Genomic DNA, 21096 nt, shown 5'->3' with positions numbered 1-21096 from the left:
ATGTTTTATGTTTCTAACTCAGTGCATTTTAACTTAACTTCTTAAATTTATAATCATCTACTGTAAATTTCTTATTTCATGCGAGTTCTTAAACCTATGATTCTGCAGCTGAGGTTTTGTTTCAAATCGCAACAATACAACTTTTTCTACTTGAAAAGACTTTATTCAGCAATTAACTAGGTAGTAAACTGGTTTGTAGTGTTTATTGTATCATAGATAGCCAAAATAGATAATCTTAAACAACTTTGAGAGAGACTGAAAGGTAGCATTCCACCAAGAATCATTCCCAACGAAAATTAAGGTAATAGTAATTTTCTCTAGTATATGCATACAACTTTGCTCACATTGATCTTATCAGTAAAAGTATATGGAAAACTAGTTCAGTATTGTCAGCAGTTTTTCTAAATCATGCATGGTTTTGATTGACAATCATTAAAACAGTACAAGCCAGATGAGAGTATAAATAAAATACCTGAATTGGTTTCATTTTCTTGGACATGTCTGACATCTGTAATTACAATGTATAACAAAAAAGTTAGAAAAAACATTGCTTCCTGATTACTATGTTGCATTTTTTTTTTTTTACATATTTCTTCATTGTTTTAAAAAATAAAAAAAAAGGTACAACTGTGAAGGATATTTAAAGGGGCTTGGTCACGATTTTGGTCGAAAATTATTTCTCGGATTTTAATGTTTACAATGCTTCATTAAGGTATTTTTAATATGTAACCTAAATTTTATTGTCATTTGTTGAGTTATAAGCGATTTACAGAGCTTACAATACAAAGCCTTTGTTAACATTTTGAATGTTGAAGTGAAAATTACAGTTTTAGACCAAAAAATATGTTAAAAGTTTGGAACTGAAGGTTAATAGATAGACAAATCAGTTTGAAAAAGATTTTTACTGGTAAATTTAACATATGTTAACACAAACAGGGCACGAGCCTTGTTTACACGACAAAGAGTTGTGAGCTTTGTATCTTGCTTATAACTCTACAAGAGACTCTCAAAATTCATTTGATCATTAGAAATGTATTCCTAAAGCATTGTAAATAATAAAAACAAAAATAAAATTTGACCCAAATCGTGACCATGCCCCTTTAATGTATATTCTTTTATCATACGGACTACTTCTTCCATGGCACATGGCTCATAGGCCTTATTGGTCACCTGAGTACCATAGCCCATACATGGCCAAAATGGACAGCATTGCATGCTGTCTGCAAAACTTATTTGTTTCATTATATAAAATGTAACTACATGGTTGATTCTCTTAAAGGAAATAGTCTAGCAATTAATGACCAATTCAATGACATATCACTACTTACCTTCTTTAAGCAGTGGAACTTGTGTACTCTGTGCTTCACCATTTTCAGCAATAGCTGTAAGATATGAAAACATGAACATTTTATTTTACATTAAAGTAAGCTTCAATATATAATTTAAACAGCCTACTTCGCTTCGTAAATACTGGTATGTGTTACAAAAAGACAAAACCAAGTACTGTAAGCTTAATCATTTTGTTGAAAACAAGTTAACATTATTAGTATTCTGTTCATATAATTTGGCAAATGTAGAGATTGAAACAATTTTACCAAATTAACAGCTGTCATATCAGTGAATTTTGCAGTCAGGTAAAGGCCTCCAATAGATTTTAGCTCATGAATACCCCTTGACCGGTTATAACGTTAGCTCCGTCCAATATTAATGTTTTCATCTGGTTCTTAGTTTCGATTTAGTAAGGCGATCGCTTTTGAAATTTATCGATAAATCGCTTTAGATAACCATTTTGAGTTTTTAAAACAATAGTGAAGTTTGAATTGTGAAGATAAGAAATAACCAACAATGAACGACGTCAATCTTTTTTTTGCGCTTACAACGTAAGATTATCTGTCCTTGATCGTGATCATCAGTGCGATTGAAAATCGGCTCATTAGCAAAGAATCATATATACCTTTAAAAAATTACATAAGTTTAACAATACCCTGTCAATTGTTCCGACTATGCTTGACTATTATGACAACTATACTTTTATTTATTAATTTTATTTCATACCAGTGACTGTGAAAAGTGCTGGGAGCAGGTTGTGGATAATGAGAGGAGACAGTTTTTGACACGTGAATTAGCTCAGTTATCGACGAAGTTATTAAACTTGAACGAACAATGCAAAAATTAAGCATGTTGCTGGTACAGCTATAGTTGCCCCAAGCACTTTTTAGATAAAGGAATTTATTCCTTCTAAGTAACTAACAATTTTGTCTTTAAATCGTATATCGTTGAACTTTTGCGTTAAATGAAGTTGTTCTATTTTTAACGTAGCACGTGCTACACAGCTGATGCGCGGGCTGTTTTCCGGTGAAAAATGTAGGAGAGATAAAAAATAACATGATGTATAAACTTTATCATTGCCATATTGGAATAGGTTTGTATAAATTGTCTGAAATAAAGTCTGTTTTAGTGCAATTATTTCATACGGTATGGGGGTCCTTAACAAAGCTGTGTTGTGTCGGTAATTGATATGAAAACACAAACACTTGATGGTTTTGAATTAAAGCTATTAACAAATACATAAACCTATAATTATGTCTATATATACTATGTATATTTCATAAATACATTTAATAGAATATCATATATGATAGTCTAAGGGTTCTAACCTTAGAATGAATAACTATTTCAATTATTTCTTTACAAAAGTGTTCGACAGAGAACTGTACGTGTTTTTTGGGGGTGCTTTTGATGAGTTGCCTCTGTGAAAACTGAAAGAGTATCAAATACCATTATATCAAATATTGCACCTCAATAAATCTAATTCTTTCGGTGTTATGAAAAAAATGCCCTGAAGTTATGTTTTGAGACTTGAAGATAAATAATCAAAGATAACAGAGCTTAATATGCAGTTAGCTGAGACATCAACTACAGTACAGGCAACACGGATCCCCTATTTTCCACGCACTCCTGCGGTCCAAATTGCAACACAATTTAAAAAAGACAGAAGTCGCAGGTAAAACTGCGTTCTCCCACGAAAGGGTCGTCCTGCAAATCAACACCGTCGCGGTCCTGACCATCGATTACAGGTGAAAAAAGTATCAACTGAAACGCGAGTTATCTCCCTTGACTAAAAATTATTGACAGCTACGCATAACTATATATCATATTATTAACCATCTAAAATAACAGATATTTTAAAAAAAAAAAATCTTTTTAAAATTGTTAAATTTAAAGCGTGTGATTTAGATAAATCAGCAATTTTATTGCTATTTTATTTAGTTTCTTGACGATATATTTTAACAAACCATTAAAACTGCCGTAGCCTATTTAGAAATAGATAACTTTGCTTGGCAGTCGAATTTTTATTTCTTTCTTCTTCAATCTTATTAAATTGAGAAAAAAGTATTGAATCATTAAAATTCTAGTTTTTCTAGGTGAGAAAGGAATTATTTCAGAAATCATTTGTACCATACATTATTCAGCTGTGGAATATTTTAAGTATAGGAGTAAGAAATGAAACCTCTATAAAAATTTCAGATTTAAGAATTCATTTTACAAATTTACACATGGAAAGCCCAAGCTAAACATAATACATGCCAAGCTAAAACACCATTTCATACTCAGCTATGATTTACACTAAATATAAATTATAAAAAACAATATTTTCTGTGTGGATCATCCTAATAAGCTTATCATACTGTTTCGTCAGATTCACAAAATATACTATTGCTAAAAACAAATTGTATCTAAATCTGCTACAACTAGACCATTTTCACAAAATTAATACTCATCTTTTATTAACGGACGATATTTAATCTAAAACTGCTACAACTAAACCATTTTCACATAATTAATACTCATCTTTTATTAACGGACGATAAGTCATTATCCACTGATATTAACAAGCAATTATTCTCATTGTATATCAACGAAACTGGTAGATTGGTTTAATGTAGTTAAATTGCATGTTTCTTATACTCTTAGATATAAAATATTTTGCTATTTTGTAATTGTAAAGGACTATACGAGGGTTGTTCCAAAATGGCGTAGACAAGTGGCGTTATTCAGTTAATCGAAGACAAAGGAAGATGAAATTTGTGCCACAAAGGTTTTAAGAAATTTGCATTCAAATAATGTTTGAAAGTCAAATATTGTTTGAGAATAAATTAGTGAAATGAAAGCATGTTAGATCAGAATATCATTTAAGATTTATTCATTTGATGAGATATCGGCGCTTCTGATTGGTCGAAAAATTTCTTTGATACCTGCATCAATAAAATTTTTTGCCGGATCTACTTTTCTCAACTGTTTTGATCTAACACTATTTATAGAACGGGTATTTCCAAGATAAACACTGTCAACAAAATGTAAAGTTGTGTCTGTTTTATTGTCAGCAAAGAAAATGCAATCTTGTGAATATAAAAACTTGAAAGTTTAACCTTCAAAAATGAACGAAACACATTATTTGATTCACGAAATAGAAAATTAAGCGTCTTCTCACGATTTCGTCTGCTTAATTGAGATCAATCAACATTTACAGCGAGGCTGGCTGTTCCTTTTCCAGGAATATTATAACGAACATATAGGCCTATAAACTTTCACGGTAACACTGCACTGCTGTTCAAATTTGGTAACGATAATCATAAGTTTCAAATTTACACACGTACATGATCGGTCATCAGAAATAGAGTCGTAAAGAAAAGCTATGAGTAATGCATCAACTCCTTCGGCGCATTCCAAGCGGCAGATATGCCATTTAAGTACATCACTGGCTATCTAGTTACCACAACGTTTACAAAAGTCGCTAATACATACTATTCTTTGTCGACATATCGGCTATTTTCGTCCACGATCGCATTTCCTTGGATGGTTATGTCCAGTTGCATTTTCCAGCGATCTCACATGAAAACTAGTTTTAATACGAGTTTTTCTGCACAGGGAATAATATCACAAGCTATCGCATGTATTTTCCTTTCGTTTTCAATTCAGCCGGTTCAGATTTTAACTCACTATTTGTGTTTAATCCATTAAATTCAGCTCAACGCGCATTGATGAAGTTTTCCGGTCAATTTTTTCTTTGATACGTCGATCAATAGAAAAATTATTATCTTCATTTCTTAATTCGACATGCGGCGCAATGTCAAAAACAAAAAGTTAAAATCAATATTATGAAATGAAAATTGCGAGGAAAAGTACTTTTCGAATAAAACAGTTCAAATAAAACATACATTGATATTTGATATTAATTCTATGATTGATTCAGAAAATGTTTTGGCTATAACAGAACTTTTAAATATTTTATACCGCGTTTTGTGACAAGTTGAAAAGTTAACTCGTATTAAAATGACGATGTCAGCGTTTAAGGCGGCGCAGCAGTACATGTAACTGATACAATTTTGTAAAGACCATTAAATAAATCCTAAGCGGCTTTGGAAGTAAATGAAATTAACAAACTCGATTAGAAATGCGTTTTGTGAAGTAGTTAAACAACATTGAAAATATTTGAACAAGTATGATGACAATAAGTGGAAAAAAGAAACCCCGAACGATATCAATAAAATGCTGAACGACACATTTCAGCAAGACGGACGTAAGACAAAAAGTAATACAGGGCAAGTTTGGAGCCGAGAAATTGTATGTACTTAGAAAATATAAAAAACCCTAACAAAACTAGAAATATATGTTGAATGTGCCCTCAGGGAACTTGTTCAAAGATAATATTTTTTGTAAGACTTTTTCGGAAATAAAACGTAAATGTTATCGTAAACGATGTGGAGGGTTTAGCAACAACGTAAAACTGGAAATTTTCGACGTCGCACATTGCGCCGCCAGACAAAATTTGTTAATACTAATTATTCATTTTCTCGAGAAATAAATAAAATACAGATTTGAATTTTTCAGTATTGTTTACCAAAGGGTCATTGAAGAAAACATAGAAGTCTAATGAAATTGCAGTGAACAGATTATAAAATATGTGTCCTGTCTACACTATTTTGGGACAACCCTCGTATATTTGGTACATGTATTATCAAATATCTACCCCAATATTTAAATGATATGATACCAAAATCAGATCTTCATAAATCAATATACAGAAGATGCCTACCAATTTAACCTTGATTATAGTCATTATTGCTCATTCGCTGTTGATCTATGATGTCACCAAAATGAGCTAATTTCTGCAAATTTGCAAACAAATGAAAATATTGTCATTTTTCATTATATCTTGCATTCGAAAGTATAGAGTGCATGCCTGCTCAAGTACGATTTTAATATGTGTGTTCATATAATTATACACATCATATGTTTCCCAGTCAAAAAATCATCGGAAAACACCCATATTTTGCTACAAAACATCAATTTATCAAAATAAGACAAACTTTATCACAATGATGTCATTTCTACATTAAGACGTAACTCTTGTGAATACCTTTTACACACATTTTTTTCAAAATGATTTCAACTATCTTTCACCTTATTTTAAAAGCTCTATATATTTATATATATATAACTTTAATTTGGGGGGCGAAAATGCATTATACCGCACATAGTCCTTTAAACAATGTTATAACACAAGTTTTGTACAATTTTTCTATTTTTATGGTAAAAACCTCGAAAGTTGTTAGGACTTGTGCCCTAACAATTTGTATATGTATGTTATAAATATGTTCAAATCAAATCAAGTATTGATTTTTTTCATTTTATACTATAAAGACAGGCTGTCTTCCCTACAAACCTTCATTACGAATTATCTTACTAGTACAACTTAATTAACAGCAACCCCCAATTAGCAAATTAATTCGTTCGCGTTATCTTTCAGCACTTCTACACAGACCGTCCGCTGCGTCAGACGGGATTTTTCTTTCTCGGGCTTGAAATATTTAATACAAAGATGTAGTTGCCACGTTTACGTTTCTATCCGGTGTTTATATATTATTTAGTTTTTATATATTATTTAGTTTTTAGTTTATTGCAAGTTTCGAGATGTTTTTCTTCTTTCATACGTAGTTTTCATTTTGATGTCCTGAAGAAGGGACGGGTTGTCCCGAAAATTTGACAATATTTTACTTTATTGTTTGTGTCGTTGGTTATTTTTAGTGCTTTTTTGAGTGTATATATATATATATATATATATATATATATATATATATATATATATATATATATATATATTGTTATCAACCTAAATACAATATTTTCTGACTGAACAAGAAGTAAACGCTGAACGAATGGTGAGCACAAGGTGAATGCTTTCTTAACGCACGGTGAGCACTTAGTGTACGACTGAACGAGGAAAATGGGAAAGTAGTACGTTTCAGGGACTGTGATGATCATCATGATGTTAGAATATTCGCCTAGTGGTTTATGGCAATTTGAGGTTGCGAGGACATGTTTCAATTTTGAAATAATAAGTGCTGTTCTATTACTGCTTGATAGTTTCAAGTGTAATTCTTTACAAGAAATTGAAGGAGGTAACTAATTTGCATCACAAAACGACATGGAAAACTGTACATGTTATTAAATGCATACATCTCGAATGACTTTGTAAAAAATCAAATGCAAACTAATACATGTACTATACACATTTCCTTTCGAATTCTTGTATACATGTATATCAAGTTTATGTCGCGAGCATTTCCTTTGTAAAATGATTAACCAACACAGTTTTCATACTATTCATGTTGCCAAGACAAATGAAAAACTCTTAAGTGTACACATCACCCCTTTTCCATTGTTTTCTATCAAACATAGGAAGTTTATGGATTAATATGAGTGTCGTCGATCAAGATATTCTCTGATTGTTATGTGAGAGCGTTTTAGGCATAATTTTATCAATAGAGTGCATTAACAGGTATTTAAAATTTGAAATATACTAAATTAGATATTAACTATTCAATAATTTACGATCCATAAGAGAGTTTTGAACATTGTGATTGAATCCAGCATGCAGTTTCGGTCTGAGTCCATGTGCTACTCCTGCCATTCGAACCAGTCAGCGATCTGCATCGGGTGCTCCTTTCATGATAAGGGAAAACAATTTCGTTCTTTTAGTTTTCTTTTTAAGTAAAGAAAAATAAAGCATGTATAACATGAGGCCCATGGACCTTATCGGTAACCTGAAGGACTGCATTGTGGCTTTTGCAAGGTATATTCATGTGCAATATAATTACAGGGCTGTTGAAATCATTTTTAAAATCCCGGGTTGTTTGATCCAATAAACTCTCTAGATTCAAAACAAGTAAAAAGCTATCAATGTGACAGCAAACCGGGTTTTCTTTTATGTGAACTGTATCCATAATCCACACAACCCTTAATTGAGAAAAAACCCACTACCTATCCAGAGAAATGGAACACCCTATATGCAATATTCTGCATGAAAATGACTTCAAGTTCAACAACTTGTATTATCCCCATAAATTATCTAAACTCAAAATCCAAGAAATATGCACATTTCTGATAAACATGTATGTACAATTGATCTGCAAAGAACAACGTACTATCTTGTAAACTGTAGGAGGAGTTATCCATAAGGGAACCCTTTTAGCAGCCGCCTGCTCGCCCACTCGTCTGCTCGACCACCCGCCCACCATTTTCACCATTTCAACAACCGGATTTTTTCTTTTAAAACCTGGTGTAAAATAATTTTAAAGTTGTAACTGTATTGTGAATTATTCTTGAGATGATGTAAAACAATATTCTTACCTGAATTTTCATCACCATGTTGGAAATACTCTGTAAGATTTAAAATTAAGAAAATTATTTACAAGGCATCTTTATATCATATAGAACCACCATTCTATAAAACCTGAACCAAGATTCAATTCAAATGCAAAATATTTTCCAAAATCCAACATTTTTGTTACAAAATACTGAATCATTGAAGTGTTCTAAATTTATCTCGTTTCTATCGCATTTTGAATAGAATCACAAGTCTTAGAAATCGGTGAATTTTAATAGTTCTGCATAATTTGAAGGGCTCTAGATATTCAGATTGACATCATTTTATTCTGTATTGATTCATCGTCATTCATACATGTACATACTAACTTGAAAAATTGAAAGTGAAATGAAATTCTGTACCCAAGAAGTTGGATTTGTCAATGTACATGTAATTTAGTATGCAACACTTGGGTACCTGATGTGCCAGTATATAACTATAAATTGCTATGATATATAGATATCAATCAAATAATGCTGATTAATCTGCATATCAGGATTGATAAAGCAGGCTCTTTCAGTGTGTCAGATTATTGCTAACGCTATAGGCGTTGATTAATATTCTGAATTCCTAAAAAAATGTTTGATAACCCTAGGATGTCGTGTATCCTAAATTTGGCAATTACCAGTATATGGAGGATGTTTTCTAGATTATAACATACATAACATAATGTCATTGCATAACAAAATGTTTGAGTCTGGTATCACAGAGAGCAGAAATATAAGGTCATAAATGAACACAATGGTTTAGTATATTTTCTGAATAAATACTAGTTTAAAATGTGATGAACTTAAATTGTAAATCTGTGGAATGTTAACAACTTACATAGCTTGATGAGAAACACACACACTATTCCTTTCATCATATTCATTTATTATGGCACATATAGCTTTCAGAGCTCTTGGACATTATCGCCATAAATTATGTTCGGGCATTTTAGCTAAACGTCAAAGAATTTAAGGAAAAGTGTAACCATACATTAACCAATTTGTGCCAATTGGTCAACTTATTAGTTTTTAAAATTTTCTTTGTTCAAGCTAATGTTAATCGAAAGAATGAAGATGGTGTTTAAAAGCTAAAAGTTATCAGATTAAAAACTCCTCCCGAAACATCAATTGTACTAATAGCATTTCAATTAAACATGTAAATACTTGTAATCCTCTGCTGGACTTTATCTTTGAATCCAAATTGGTTTCTGACATAGAAAACCACCATAACCACTACCACAATAATCAGAATGATCACCACTGCTACAACCACTCCAACCCCAGTCCCAGAACCATTGCCTTCGGATCTGAAAAGTAAAGAAAACAATCATCGCAAAAACAAGCATTCTAATTATAAATAGTTACTCAATAAATATTCATTAAAAATAATCAGATCCATCTGAAAATAAGAACAATTTTTTAGGTATATATGATCATCTTTTAATACGAACTAACTCGAACGGCATACCTTTAAAAAATAAACAATTTCTCTGATTTTTTTACTGACTCCTTTATCAAGAGTGTAGTCTAATGTAATATTCAAGGCTTAATTGATTGGAATGTTGGCTTAAAAAGATCAGTGATAAAGCTACTAAGTAAAAATACAGGAACCAATTGTTTGATTCCCAGTCCAGTTATTACCTTTTTCACTTATGTACTGAATTTAAAGAACCCCCTTTCTTATTCAAAATATAACTACACTATAAATTCTTATATCTAATGCCATAATAGCTAGCCCCAACTTCTGCACAGACTAAAAGAAAAAAGACATTAATGATCACCCTACAAAAATATACCAATCTATTAATTGATTAATAAACAAAATGTACTGGTTGATAAAAACATATGTTAAAAAGCAACACTCAAAATGTGAACTATGTTACAAGTAATATCAAAATAATATTTTGTAAATAAGCTCAATTTCTGCAAAAATATTTTGTGGGGCTGGGGTGGATATAAGGTTGATGACACCTTCCCTATGCATTTAACCAAACACTCAGTGTATATGCTGGATGCACAGTTGTAGGATTATTTTTAAGAAGTAACGCATATTAACTGTATAGGCAAATAGATTCGCTCCCTTACACTACATAAACCAATTTTTGTTACTTATATCCATGTACTAAGATTGTCTGCTAAATATCTTGGAAAAAATTTCAAAAGACTGCAATTTAAAAAAAAAAGTTTATACCCCAAACGTAAAATGAAGAGGGTTGAGGGTTTTAAGTTTTATAAGAAAAAAAATAAAAAGTTTAAATGCTAACAGGCGACAGACGAAACAGACAGCACTTTATTCACTCAAATTCAATAACATGAAATTTTTTTTTTTACCACACCCCATGCATGTTATCACTGTCTTACCCATCTTCTATCAGAGAGCCATTCCTACAAATCAAAATATAAAATTCATAGAATTATTACTTTAAAAGCTTAATAAAATACAAAGTATTTAAGACCAACACACATGTTAATAAAAACACGTAGGTTACCACAGGTTCTTGAGAACAGGACCCAGCCAACCCCCTCTCCCTCGATTAAAACCCACAGGGTAGTTGACTTTTTTTTTTCTGGAAATTCCTTACAGTCGTGTACACAACATGTTTTATTTTAAATTTTTTAAGATAAATGAAAATTATCGATTAATGTTAAGCATACCTCCCCCTCGCCTATAAAAATTCTGTTTGGGGTTGTTTGAAAAAAATTGTTTGTTTTCAGTTTATTTATAGATATTTGATACGGGACAAGTTGTTTATATGACTTTATTGGAGTTTCAATTAAAAAGGCGTCAACTTCCCTAAGGGTTTACATCAGGGGAGAGGCGTGTGCGTAGGGGGGGGGGGGAGGGGGTCATGCCCCTAAGCACATGTGGAAGGTTACATATTGAAATAAATTGTGATTGGTATGAAAAGGAATTCTTATAGCGCAAAAAAAAGTTCATATCGGAATGATTAAAATGATAATTGTAATATTGCAATAATATCTACATAATTTTAAAAAAAATGAGCACACTATTGTAAAATACATTTTTTATTTAACTGGTACAAACCTGATCAGACAATTGAGTTCAATGTTTATATATATATATATATATATATATATATATATATATATATATATATATATATATATATATATATATATATATATATATATATATATATAATCATGCAAATGCACTTTCAATTAATGATCCATGTGTTGATTAAGTATATACTATGTTTACGAATGCTTGCATTTTTCTTAGCTGCAAAATAAAAATAAAATTACTTCTAATTATAAATATGCTGGTCAGAATCCCAATTGTAGTAGTTTCCATTTCTCCATTGCTTGAAATGCCAATTCACAACTCGAACAACTTGAATTTTTAATTCATGGATGAACCCATCTGCTTATATTAAACCATGCAGTTTGAAGAAAAGTTTAAAGAATTCTTAAAAAGGACTATGTGCGGTACGGGCTAATATCTGCCCCCAATTTTAACCAATTTTTGAATAGTGTCGTATGAAAATCAAATCTTCATAAATCATTGTACAGTGGACGCCTATCACTTTAATCTTGATTTTAACCACCATTGCTCATTGGCTATTTTTCTATTACGTCAATTTTATGACCTCATTCCCGCAAATTTGCAAACGGATGAAAATATTCTCATTTTTGCTTTATATTTTGCACCCGGAAGTATAGAGCGCAGGTCTGCTCAAGTAAGATCTTAACATATGTTTTTCTTCAGATAATAATACACATTATACTAAAAAATGGTACTTGAGCAAGCCTGCGCTCAATGTTTCCCAGTCGAAAAATCATCGGAAAACACCCATATTTTGCCTCAAAACATCAATTTATCAAATTCGGCAATCTTCATGACGTCATTTCTACACTATGACGTCACTGTGGTGATAACCTTTTGCACCCTTATTTTTGATATGATTTTAACTATCTTCACCCTTATTTTTAAAGCGCTTTATAAAACTTTATTTTGGGGGCAAAAAATGCATAAAACCGCACATAGTCCTTTATCTGGAAACTGTTACTCAACATACAAGGTTATTTTTCAGTAACCAGATATACACTTTTAATACCAAATAGGTCCATGTAGTAGAACTGTATTTGAAACACTATATTCCCCTTAGATCAAAGTATTTGTATGGCTGCTAACTTCATTCCATATTTCCTGTTTAACTGTAATCAAGGATCAGGAATTTTCAAATTACCTTCTTTAAAACTTCACAATCTATATTATGCAAGTATCCGATATGATGTTATAACTATTAATTTACATGCATTATTTACAGAAATACAATTCCTGCAATTTACCAATGCAGAGAATTTTTAAACATGTTCATCCAAATGGCAATTTTGTATTTAAAGTTATGTTTACATTCCTAATGCATAATATTTCATTCCTTTCATTGTTTCATACCAATTAACAGTTTTGGCTGAATCAGAATGGCTCATTTATATAGAACTCAGCATAGGAGAAATGCATGAAATATAATTTCTCAGCAGAAAAAAATATTACTCTCATCAAGTAAGCTATAAATTCATTACTTATCCCAAAAATTTGATGCTGATTTCAAAAGTTTAGAATAATTATCAATCTTAAGGTATGTGAACTTCAATAGATAATAAAAGTAAATTAAGGTACCTCCTATCATAATACAATGAACCCCACAATACATTTTAATAAACATCATTTTAAGTGTTTTCCTGGGTAGGCTGGAATCATTGCCATTTTTTAGTTCTCTTTATGAAATTTGTACGAAAGCCGAGAAGGATCATTCGAGATTCGAGATTCGAAATACGAGATTCGAAATACGAGATTCGAGATTCGAAATTCGAGATTCAATATCTAAATTAACACTAGAAATAACACTGTTGGCTTTGCGAATCTAAGTGGTTTTGTTTGCCCTGTATGTGTTTCCCCCCAAACAATTTTAACCCGAAGTGTATTCGCCCCAACTGTGTAAAAATCGGCTCGCGAAGAAAGATCTGTTTAATCTAAATGTTTTAGCTATGAAACGAAACTCAAAAAAATAATCGACATGTCAAAATATAGGTTATGATAAAGTTTTAAACCATAGAAGATATAATGATTTACAACCTCAAAGACAAAAATCCAGATAAGAATAGTGTATTGTAGGGTATGGCAATGCCATTGTCGATATGAGAGAGAGAGAGAGAGAGAGAGAGAGAGAGAGAGAGAGAGAGAGAGAGAGACAGACAGACAGACAGACAGACAGACAGACAGAGAGTTTTGTAGTGTCAAATTCAGTTTGATTTAGAATTTGAAATTGATTTGATTTGTTACAAGCATATATAGACAATAATTAAGCCTCTAAAAGGAGAAAAGAGAGGAGGTAGCTAGGGTAGGGCAGACCAACTAGCAAGCTTTAATTTTAACGGTGTTAGCGCACCTGTGATTTACATCGACTCTCTCTCTCTCTCTCTCTCTCTCTCTCTCTCTCTCTCTCTCTCTCTCTCTCTCTCTCTCTCTCTCTCTCTCTCTCTCTCATCACCTAGCATTTCCTTTTCCGTGAGGGGGCTTGGGGTATTTGTGATGTCTTACATTAGCTAGCGAAAATGATAAAAAAAACATGAAATTTTCTTTAAATTGTGTGCGGATGTTATACGCCAATAATCTGTTTTCAGTATGTACATTTCAAGAGGGGGGGGGGGGGGCGGCTATAAAGTCCTAATTAATTTGTCAGTTATTCTGTCCCCACTTTGTTTTCTCTTCGTTTTCCAGGGTTTTTTTTATTATTTGGCTCGGCAAATTAATATAAAACTTTCTGTGTAGCTCCATAACGATGCACTGTAGATAAATTATGAGTAGTTTTACTTTTGATAAACAGGTACATATCCGTACTTGATTTTTAATTTGATTCTTATAATCGGATTTAATATTCCAATAATTATAGGGTAGGAAAGAGTAGACGGGACTTTTTTGCGCATATCCTACTGTACCATTCATTCAACACAGGTATTAGCACTCATCGAGTTCGACTTGCTTTTCTTTTCTTTCATCCACTGGATTTAAAGCTATTAATTTTTGAAAATATTTTGAATTTATGGCCTGATTATATATAAATTAGAGCTGCGCTGGTGCATATATTTACCCAAATGGACCAAAATATAACCAAATGAATCTAAAAGTTTTGACAAAATTAGTTTTAAACGTACGACTCTTTTTTTCAATTCTAATCGGGTATGTCCTTTAGAAAAATCTTGAACCACACACATTTTAGCAAATAAAACGACAATTGTTTCATTTTTTATGGGGAGGGAGGTGGTGCCGGTAAAGGACATGTATTGCTTGTGGCAGTTGTGCTATACTCTCATTTGTTATAATAGGTACTACTACATATTGATATAAAATGAAAGTTTCCAATTACACTGTACATAGCTTCTATCACGCATTTTGACCCGTGCGATAGTTTAAAACAATTTTCAAAGCATTTAATGTAATTCAACCGATCATTTTTGAAATTTAATTTTCTGGATCCCCGCCTGATACGTCCGCCTTCTTGTATATTAGAATTACATGTACGTTGACCATATGTACACATTAACTTAATCGGCTATGTTATGGGACGATAACATTTTTTATCAATGTTTTTGCAGGATATGTGACAAATAACAGCCTATTTGTGGGTTTTTGCACTGATTATTTGAGATAATTTGCCGCCATCTTTTATGCATTCCACACACCACTCACAGTTTCTTTATTTTGTGTTCTGTGTGTATGGCGACAAATTGGTAAATTTGCACCACTCACCCATTGTAGCTTCATCCTGATTACATTTTATCTGGCTAAGTGTAATGTAGTAGTATATTAAATACACACATCTTTGTTTGCAGTGCTTATTTACATCTTTAGAGATTTACTTACAAAAAAAGTAAACATTTGTATGACTTATATGTAATTATTGTCAATTTTGGTGCGGTGGGGGATAGGGGGGTAGGAAACTACAGAGAAACTTAACTTGGCTGTGAAACATTTGCATTTATTCTTTCTTGTTGATATATCAATGAATGAATTATAACAAAATATATGTACAACAATTAATTTTGAAATATTCATGCACAATCAAATAAAGGGTTTTACTGTTCTCTGCACAAGAAATCGGCAATGTGAACAAATTGGCACCCTATCATCCCTACCTTTAATTGTAGAGAGTAGGTATCCTTCTATATTGAAAACAATTCCAAAAGTAAGACTCATAATAAGTTGTTTACTGAGGAAAAGGAAAAAAAAATTGTATTTATTAATAATTCCGTATGATGTGATAATATCTCAATGATTTGTTTATAATCATAGTACTAGTGTATCACTGTATGCATACATAAAAACGATAAGTAATGCTTATATTTATTAGTGAAACAGGACAGATTATTTAAGAAATAAAGTACGAGTTTTCGTGAATGTTGCAGAATAACCTCCGAGGTCAAGAAATGTTGTTTTGAAATATAAAAGCCGAGTGTAAGCCGAGGCTTTTATATTTCAAACAACATTTCGAGACCGAGGAACTTATCCTGCAACATTCACGAAAACAAGAACTTTATTTCTATTCTACTAACAGCTCAGCATTTCTATAGATTGTTTCTCCTATAGAGAGACGATCTAGGTCATTTTGACGGCTGTTCCGTGTAACCCCAAAGGTTTACATGTGTATCGATCAAAGGAATCACATGCAGACGACAGAAGTTTTTGTTGTTGGATTTTTAATACTCTTCACTTATTTATAAACTATCTTTGAGTTATATTCCTAATATTTTAAGGGCAATTTAATACGATTATTACTGCTACACGTTATATTTTATGTAAAAACACGCAGTGAAAATGTGCTGGGGAGGTCCTAGAAACAGCCGCATTAATCTCTTAAAAATAAACATTTGAGGCAATACACATCGTTTTGACTGGAACTAACACGTGAAATTAGCATGGTTTTAAAACTGTTTACGGTTTGAAGTTGTACTTTCATGATCAGTGCGAGACAAAAAGGTATTTTTGATTTGATAATTTACTGATGACGTTCGTGGTATATTGGAGAATAATGTCCGCGGCATCTCTTTGATCTTTGCAATAACTGTAGTAGAATTATATTTAGATTATTTAGATACATGTACTAATCTTCATGCGGGGATCTAGAAAGGAGGGGGTCAGGGGATCTGGACCCCCTCATCGGAAAAATTGGAGCTTATTAAATTTACATAGTAATTTTTTTTTAAATTGGCCTAGGACCCCCTACAGAAAAAATTAGCTACGCTTATGAAGTTCTCTACCATAACCGCATTTTTACACAAAAGGGGTGAATAAACCCGGGTTTTAAACTATTACTGGTGGTGAAATACCTTAGGGTTCAAACGCATCAGGTGGAAATGCACCAGGGCAAACAAAATCACTTAGATCCGCGAAGCACACTGCATTATTACTAGTCTACTTAGATATTCTGTGTAAAAGTAAATACAAATAATTATTTAGTTAGGTAGGGAGAAGTGATAATAGCATTTATTTGTAGGAAAGAGCATGTACGAATGATTTTTATTTAGAACAGTTTGATGTCGCTAGGATACATATTTTCAGATCCTTGATTTGATTGGTTAATTTAGATATTGAATCTCGAATTTCGAATCTCGAATCTCGTATTTCGAATCTCGTATTTCGAATCTCGAATCTCGAATGATCCTTCTCGGCTTTCGTAAATTTGTAATTCTAAATACAACAGGGGAAGTGACCCTGACTCCCGACACCCCTATTATAGATCAGTGCGTGTAATGGCAAATTATTTATACTCAAATTTTTGAAGAAATAAAAAGTTAAAAGATCTGCAAATCAGATATTTACAGTCCTATTCCTATATCCCAATGACAATTACTGGCATAAAGACCAGCACAAGCCAATTTAAAACAATGAATAAATACATTTCCTACATGCATTTTTATTCATTGATGTGAGTATGCTTGGAAAAATAATCCCCTCAAACAGTATAACAGTTAGTTTGGTAACGTGTTTCAACTTTCTTAATAGATAGCAGGAAACTTATAAAAAAGTAACAAAATTCTCTACTAAAAAATTTTAGAAACTACCTCTGACTGTTGATTGTATCCCCTACATATATGAATGCATTCTACATAAATGTACATGCAACAAACAGTTGTAATACATGTATTTTAAAAATAAATACATGTACATTTAAGCATATGTGAAAAGTGGTTGGTTTTAACAATCAATTTTCTAATTTCAAATGATACATATATTTGATTTTGTGTGTATTTTCCAAGCTTTTGTGGTGAGGGAGGGGATAATTTTCATATTAATAATAGAATACCAGAATTTATCTATATAATGGTAATTTAGCTATATCTTTGTTTCTTGTATGTATTGATTTTTGTGATCGGCTACGGCCGATCACTGTTGTGTCCAAATGAGGCATCCGGCAAATGCTTCCACGTGCGCACACATTCCGCTTGCATAAGTAGTTCTTATAAAAACTTGTTTGGTTTAGTATTTTTATAACATTTTGCTCAGTTTTATTTTCATTCATTTACCTTAAGAGATGCAAACATACATAAAATACAGTTCGACCTGTTATTTCAAGAATGCACATGTTGTCTCACGCGTAAGAATGTCGTTCGAAAGATTCATTCAGTAATGCAGTTGACCTCGATGAACTGACCTCAATCATAAGAAGATGCTCCAAGACCTGACCTCGATCTGTTGATGTTGCATAATAGTAGCCAGGAAGACGGCTTGATTTATACATAAGGTTACGTTATAATGCAACCTCAATAGCAAGTTATGATGGCATTCAATGTTTTTCAGTCGCATTAAATTATTTCAATATAACTCTTTCTTTGTAAACGTGTTAATGCTCTTTGAAGAGCCCTACTCAGTATTCTGAAGAAGAAAAAGATACTTTAACATTTAATAATTACGTTAAAAATATAAAAAAAAAACTTGACAAGGAGTTTACGAAAGGCTTTCCCCAAATTTATTTCCAAATTTAATTGTCGGTTTAAATTGACGGTTTATAATGGTGAAATTATGGTGTACAGATTCAAAATTTTCTATATTTTGTGAAAATACAGTACTTTTTAAAATCATTTTACATCAAACTGATCATGTTGATTGCTTCTAGCTATCAATATATCATTATTGCCGATCATTCCTTTAAAAGGAATACTTGTCTTGTTTGCTTTTATGCAGGGATTGAAGGTACTAAAAGGGGAAATAACTCAAATATTTTATTTGAAAGACACATCAATAACACATACATGTAAAATAAATTTCAGTGGTATTGTAATAAATTTAACTAATATTTTTATTTGTAATTTATGATTTTTCTTAGTTATTCATATGCATAACAAACCTGAAGTAACAAAGATCCATTAAATCCAACTGCACTACATTAACATGACAACGCATTGGATGGGAGTTCAGAAACACTAATAGAGGTTCAAGTTAGATGTGTAGTGACAATATCTATGGGTCTTAACAAAAATAAGGATAAAATCTTCAAGATTTTGAGAATAAACCACTTTGTTTACATGCTGTTTCAACACTTCTCTTTTTGAACTCTCAGCACAAAAGAGTTCAAAATTGCAAAGGGAGATAATTCATTTTCCAAAAATGTAATCATTTTTGAACTTATTATTTCACAACAATAAGGATAGTTTCCCCATCGTGGTTTTACATTTTAAGGTAGATGAAGGATTGATGGTTTGTATATCTATGCTTGTTAAACATTGAGCTTGCTGCATTTTTTTTTATAACACTGTAGTAAAAATGGCCTATTTTGATAAAATATGAAGTTTGGGTCGAGTTTCCATGGAAACTGATCAGTATATAGACAATTTGGCATGTTCATTTTAGATAGTTTAATAAGGTCTACATTCTGGAATATTTTCGGCAAAATCCGTTTCTATGCGTGCCAAAAAAAAGTTTAAATGCTTACGGAGAATGGTTCTTAATATATTAATTACTTCACATGACATTTAAATTTGTTTGATTAACTGGTTAAATATGACAATTTTGCGATAATTGTCATATTTGGATTAAATTTGTGTGTTTATGATGTGCAGTACAACTGTACTAATAAACTCTCATTCTGATTTATCTGGAAACAAACTAAGATATGGGATCAACTCTCAATATTACCAATGTCCACAGAATCTGGATCAGAAAAGGGAATAAAAGCATTGTTCGATATAAGAAAGGTTGACTGTCGATACAGTGTCATCTAGGTTTGCTTGATAACTAAAGATTGTACCATCCATTTTTTATGGTTGTGAACTTTTGGGGATTCTCAAATAACACAAACATAGCGAGAGTTCTAATGAAATTTGAAAACTTCTTCTTCATCTAAAACAATCCTTTCTAGATTTTATGGTATAAGGTGAACAGGCACGTAGTTTCAAGGAAGAAGGGGATATTAGGGGCCTGACCGCAACAAATATTGTTCATATAAAAAAGTGAATTATTATGGCGTTGCCCTCCTTCCTTATTCCAGGAGCATGTAAAAAATTTAATTGAAAAAAGGAAATTACAATAAAATTGAAGCTATAGGTACACTGCGCTACATCCCCCTCCCACGGATTTTGATTTTCATGATTTTGAAAAAATGCCTTTTTTATTTTGATTTGCTTGTAAATTTATTTTTTGGATGAGTCTGTTTTTTGAAAAGTCTACCCGCTCCCAATTTTTAAAAACAACCCTACTTAACTGAACTTGGAATTCATTCTTTAACAATTCAAATCCAAACACTGGTCCAATTTATAGGTAGGAAAGAATTTTAAAAAATTCAAACTAATGTACAGACTAGATATCATTGTTACAGCCAGAGAAAATTCAACTTGCACTAAATGTAATAGGCAAAGAATAGATTAGTTGTCTTCCAATGCGGTTTTTGTCACTATCCCACCCTTCCCCTTTCTTTCCGAGAATACACATGGCACCATATACCGTTAAATACACGGCTTGTAAGAGGGTAAATTGCTTTTCGGTGAACTTGTTGGGCGAATACAAGAGGAACTTCAGATAGCTTGCCCCTTTGTCAACTAAAGCTCTCATCCAATACAGTAATCTTCCTCCCCTACCCAAACATCGTCTCCTCGATTTAAACTCTCAAATACATCCATCAAGTACCGGAAAAAAATCCGATTGGTCACAATCAAAACATACATGTCCAAGACCAACTTGTGTTGTTGATATCGACACTATCGATATCGATGTCGAATTTTTAAAAACGCTAAACCAATAATGATGTCGATATAACCAATATCGTACACAAAATGACGATATCGATATCGACACTAATGACTTTTAAGACTTTTTATATGCGATATTGTACACAAAATGACTATATCCTTATAAATAGAGATCTCTTTAATTGCATTAAA

The 21096-nt window shown here is 32.0% G+C and overlaps 1 protein-coding gene across 2 annotated transcripts in view; it reads right to left on the bottom strand.

Moving 5' to 3' along the window:
- LOC105327203 (uncharacterized) overlaps nucleotides 1-21096 on the bottom strand; it is a 210932-nt gene that overhangs the window by 23570 nt on the left and 166266 nt on the right. Inside the window, exon 8 of one of the 2 annotated variants that reach the window (XM_066078479.1) lies at nucleotides 473-508. The exons of the other annotated variant lie outside the window; for it this stretch is intronic. Coding sequence (XP_065934551.1) covers nucleotides 473-508 — 36 coding nt within the window. The remainder of the gene's footprint in view (nucleotides 1-472; nucleotides 509-21096) is intronic. 2 annotated transcript variants of the gene reach the window in all.

This window comes from Magallana gigas, chromosome 3 (genome assembly GCF_963853765.1).
Source record: "Magallana gigas chromosome 3, xbMagGiga1.1, whole genome shotgun sequence".
Taxonomy (NCBI): domain Eukaryota; kingdom Metazoa; phylum Mollusca; class Bivalvia; order Ostreida; family Ostreidae; genus Magallana; species Magallana gigas.
Note: the sequence above shows the minus strand (reverse complement) of the source record. Positions and strands in the feature narration are given on the sequence as shown.